At 43.6% G+C, this 5,657-nt stretch overlaps 1 protein-coding gene across 1 annotated transcript in view; it reads right to left on the reverse strand.

The window, feature by feature from the left end:
* LOC106806662 (polyhomeotic-like protein 2) overlaps positions 1 to 5,657 on the reverse strand; it is a 36,321-nt gene that overhangs the window by 18,870 nt on the left and 11,794 nt on the right. The window contains exons 4-8 of the mRNA XM_014808674.1: positions 4,694 to 4,906; positions 3,079 to 3,362; positions 2,502 to 2,613; positions 1,736 to 1,903; positions 889 to 1,001 (exon numbers count right to left, since the gene is read on the reverse strand). Of these exons, the coding sequence (XP_014664160.1) occupies positions 889 to 1,001; positions 1,736 to 1,903; positions 2,502 to 2,613; positions 3,079 to 3,362; positions 4,694 to 4,906 (890 nt within the window). The remainder of the gene's footprint in view (positions 1 to 888; positions 1,002 to 1,735; positions 1,904 to 2,501; positions 2,614 to 3,078; positions 3,363 to 4,693; positions 4,907 to 5,657) is intronic.

Raw genomic sequence — 5,657 nt, forward strand, 5'->3', positions numbered from 1 at the left:
GTGTGTGTGTGTGTGTGTGCGTGTGTGTGTGCGTACGTGCGTGCGTGCCTGCGTGCGTGCCTGCGTGCGTGCGTGTGTGTGTATATAGCATTTAGTATTATTCGTGAGCTTATTATTATAATGTTGTGACTATAACCCTCCGACACAGGTTGAAACGATCGGAGATGCTTACATGGTCGTGTCCGGCCTGCCCATACCTAACGGCATCATGCACGCACGGGAGGTGTGCCGGATGTCGCTAGCTCTACTCGACGCCATCAGCCGTTTCCGGATCCGGCACAGACCGCAGCACAGCATAAAGCTGCGCATCGGCGTGCACTCAGGTTTTTTTACTCGTTTATAAAAAATAAGAATATATTCAGAATGGCGGTTGTTGTTAGTAGGAGAGAGTTTGCTGGTGGGCTCCATCAAATTGCGTATTGTAGAATATAGCATTGAATACGAACGTGAGTTTTTAAGTGTAATGTTATATTTCCCTACATGCAGGATCCCAGTCGCCGGGCGCATGCTCGTACACGCACGCACGCACACGCACGCACGCACGCACGCACGCACACGCACGCACGCGCGCACGTACACACACGCACACGTACACACACACACGCACGCACACGCGCACGTACACACAAGCACACGCTCGCATACGCATGCACGCACGTACACGCACGCATACGCACGTACACACACGCACGCGCACGCACACGCACACGCACATGCACACGCACACACACACACACACACACACACACACACCCACACACACACACACATACAAGTACACACACAAACATGTATGCATGCATCCACGCGCATACAAACCCACACACACACAAATACGCATGAACATCCGCATGGACTCGTTGTCTAATTGAAAGCAGGGATGCACACCTTATCATCCATGTCCGTTGCACGACTTCCCAGCTGACTATCACTGCCTTCCGTCCAGCCGGCTGTTCTATCCTTCCTCTTCTTATTGTACACAGGCAATTCCAGTCCTTCAGCTGAAAAATTATGGATAAATGCTACCACTACTCTACTTACTACTCAGGGTGTGTTAGACACGGATATATAGTACTACTATATATAGTAGATTATAGTATACTATATTATCAGAAGTAGATAATAGGGAATTCCCTATTATCTACTTCTGATATTGTTATATATTCTATTCTATTATAGTATAGTATATTATATAATAGTATATAGTATAGTATATATTCTTATCGCTCCGAATATTGTTGCATGCTTTTACAATTACAGCTTGTAACTAATTGTTGGAGATCCTGCTAATTGTAGACTGTTATTTCACTATCCATGTATACCCTGATTACGTTAGTCACCAAATGATCATCATTGACATTCAGTCAACAGTTTATTATCACTGGTGAAACCTTCCACAACAATTTTGTGCTCAATTTTTGATGACAAAAATAGCAAACAAAACAGTGAAAATGCAATTTAAAAATTCGCTGCCCCTGTATATCTACGAATTTTGCACAGGGGAGAGATAGTGATCCGCTAGGGGAGGGCTCTGATTGGCTAATTTTGTCTCTTATTTATTTTATTTTTTATTATTTTTGGCTAATTTTGTTTTATTTTAGAATTAGGAATAGGGTTAGGGTTGGGGTTAGGGTTAGGGTTAGGGTTAACTGATTTCTATATCCACAACTTATTTCACTCTCTCTCCCCTGAGACCTACTATATGTCAACCGCTACAAGCATTGCCAGCACTTACACTTTGGTTTGAAGCGCCCTATGCGGCGCGAGCAGCCGACGTTGTAGCGCTTTGCGCACGTGTTGGAGCAGAAGCGTTTCGATCGCTTGAACTTGTGCTTGAAGTCGGTGTTGTGACAGAACTCACAGCTGAGTAGCTCACCGTCTGTCATCTTCGACCGTGCATCGACTGCAAGGGAGTGACAAAGATATGGCATGACAATGACAGTGACAGTGACATGAAAATACATGACAATGACAATATATGACAACGACAGTGACAGTGACATGACAATACATGACAATGACAGTGACAGTGACATGACAACGACAATACATGACAACGACAATATATGACAATGACAATACATGACAACGATATGGCATGACAATGACAGTGACATGACAAAGGCAATACATGATAATGTCAATACATGACAATGACAGTGACATGACAATGGCAATACATGACAATGACAATACATAGCAACGATATGGCATGATAACGAGAGTGACAGTGCAAAGAATCAGGAATTATCTTCGTTGCCATGATGTTTTCGTGTGGCCATGTTTCATGGTAACAAATATTCAACTACCATCACTAATACATATCTTCTATAATATCGCTATGAAAGCAATTCCCCAAAACAACTGAAAAACCTAATTATTACATTATTACGCAATTAGAAACAAAAATACACTGAATATCAGCGAGCAATTTCTAACATTTGATGATCTACGCTAAACGCAGTGACAATATCATTAAAGCACCGACCGACAAACATTACCTTTTTGTTTTTTAGCTGGGGGAGGGCCTGCCTCAATCTCTGTTGGCTTGAGGGAGGGTGTCTGTGGCTTGGGTGGCTGATCGTACTCTATCAACAGCGACGACCGATTCACCTGCAGCACAGACCACACACGAGACCGTTCAGTCTACACCGGTTCAACTACCCATATAATCAGTCCACTTGGCCTATTCAAAATTTGGCCTATCTTGCCTTTATATCAACGATATTTACCAATTTCCTGACGAGTTTTTACTTAGTGACTACTAAGAAGAAAATCATGTTCCAGCAATTCCTGTCAAACAAGTAGAACTCCACTGATATGCAATGAAATACTGAAATACTAGAGTATGCCTAATAAACACAAAGCTAATAGTTTTATTAATAATGGAATAAATTTAACAAAATTAAGGGTCTGTTCAAACTTGTAAGGGCCTGATCACTTTGTCTACGGGCGAGCTTGTTTAAAATTATCGTGGTAACTACCATGACTCTTACAGGATCAAGTGACCCTTATCTGGAGAAATTCTGCATCCTCTTGGTTACTGCCATGACTCTTACAGGAACAAGCGATGCTTACCGGGAAGGGTTCCGGACCCTCTTGTATCACGTATCCCTCGATGACGTGTGTGAGGATGTGTGGCTTGACAACGGCGGTCGCCGGCTGGTTCTCGCGGACCTCACTAGGTGGCGCCAGCTCCACGCTGGCGGCGCCTTGCAGCGGCGCAATACTGTTCGGCAGCGTGTCGGTGCCGTTGAACGCCGGAGCCGTCGTCATGACAACGCTGGCCGACGCAGTCTCACTTGTGGCTTCCGACTTCAGTTCGGTGGCGACGGCCGCTGCCTCAGCTACAGCAGGCTGATCTGTGAACATTAAAGGCATACATGGCCCTAGGTTCCTTGCATATTATTAGTTAAAATAGGTTCAAAATAAAAAATTGTTCAGTTATAAATCGTTCGCAAGGTGTCATGTCAGCGGCTAAAATGAAAGATTTCGAAACTCACTGTTGTTTTATGACAAATGTGAATGCATGATTATAGAACTTCATAGGTATGTACTATTATTTATGCACTCACTATCATAATATACCCTATCATAATATATCTGCTATCATAAATATATCTCTATACTACTAAAATTCTAGGGTGTAGTATCCATTTAACACGGTGAACGATGACAGAAAAGTTATCTCTTAGCTTCAGCACCAACTGACTAATCAGATACAGCTCATCTGATCATCTGAGATACAGCTCAGCCTATCTGTCATGCGCAGTTAACTAGCAGCTCTAGTATCGATTGTTAGTCTATTGGCGCTACAATGGGACGTTCTACAAACACTGCAAAGCTTAGCAAGGACGTGGCACTAAGTCAAAATTATGGTACGCTCCGCGTACAAACTGGTTTAACTTGGTTGACTTAGCGAGAGTGTTCAAGGTGGGTGTTGCTATCTCACCTCGATCACTAATTCAAGACCGGTCTTGAATAACACGGTACTGCTGCAAGTACGCTCAATTTAGATAAGATTAAAATATTAAAAAAGTACCACTTATATGATATACTGACACGATATACGCTATCACTATACACTATACCAGAACGCTATACTGTTGCAGTTATATATGCGATTAACATCTGATTAAGATGTTAAAGATGCCTATCAACGAAATTTCAAGTGGCAAGCATAAAATCAGGCAAAAATGAATTATTTTAACATTGCACGTTTGTACTTGCTTATATATGTGTGATAGGTAAAGGATTGCTTGGGAATACGTTCATTCAAAGCTTTTAGTTTTAGACTACAAAGTGAAAGTGTCGGGTCGAATGTTTCAAACAGCTGTGCTTGTTGTACAATGTTGTGACGTATTACGTCATTGTTGTGACGTATTACGTCATCATCAATCAATGAGCCTATACAAAGAACCGCCATTATACAGAACCGCGGCGAAAAGCATTTTTTCGAGTTGTGTTTTCATTGAGCAAATATAGGCTTGATACATATTTTTACAGTTTTATTTTCAAAGCTAACGTTCAGTTAAAGTGTAGTGAGTTATTTACTTGCGTTTTTACAGTGGTTTGTTACAAAAATGTGCGTGGGAAGGCATCATTAACACTCACCTATTCGAGACCTGCACATGGTACTAGTACGCTATGAAAACCGACGCTTATTGCACGAAGCAAACCAAGCTGACGTTACCTTCGGGAGGCAAAGTCTCTGGCACCTCCTCCACCGGCTGCGGCGGCGGAGTCTTCTCCTGTTCCTTCTCCTGTTCCTTCTCCTTCTCCTTCTCCTTCTCTTGCTTCTTCACTTGCCGCTTGGATACGGCAGGCGCCTCTGTTGTTGTCTCTGCGTCTTTTGCATCTGCCTTCGAGGAAGCAGTCAGCTGCGCTGGTGCTTTGACAGGTCTGCCTGCAGGACAGTACACAGATGATGAGGATGAGGATGAGGATGAGGATGAGGAGGATGAGACACAGAGAGTGAGGAAGAGATACAGAGAGTGAGGAAGAGATACAGAGAGTGACGATGAATGAGATACAGACGAGTGAGAAAGAGCCAGCAGACGAGTGAGAAGAGATACAGAGAGTGAGGAAGAGACCAGAAGTGAGGAAGAGATCCACAGAGAGGAAGAGATACAGAAGTGATGGAAGAGATACAGAGAGCGAGGAAAGAGATATCAGAGGTGAGGAAAGAGATACAGAGAGTGGAGAAAGAAGACACAGAGAGCGAAACGAAGAGAATACAGAGTAGCGGACGAAGAGATACAGAGAGTGAGGATAGAGTACAGAGAGCGAGGAAGAGATACAGAGGGAGGAAGAGACCAACAGAGAGGACAGAGATACAGATGAGTGAGGAAGAGATAACGAAAGTGAGGACGAGATACAGAGAGCGAGAAGAGACACAGAGAGTGAGGGAAGAGACACAGAGAGCCGAAGAAGAAGATACAGAGAGTGACGAAGAGATACAGAGAGTGAGGAAAGAGACACAGAGAGTGATGCGAAGAGAACAGAGAGCAGAGGAAGAGATTACAGAGAGGCGAGGAAGGAGATAGGCAGAGTGAGGAAGAGACACACGAGGAGTAAAGAGATACAGAGATGAGCGAAGAGACACAGAAGAGTGAGGAAGAGATACAGAGAGCGAGGCCAGAGATAAGCAGAGAGCT

The sequence above is a fragment of the Priapulus caudatus genome, unplaced genomic scaffold, assembly GCF_000485595.1.
Source record: "Priapulus caudatus unplaced genomic scaffold, Priapulus_caudatus-5.0.1 Scaffold172, whole genome shotgun sequence".
NCBI lineage: Eukaryota > Metazoa > Priapulida > Priapulimorpha > Priapulimorphida > Priapulidae > Priapulus > Priapulus caudatus.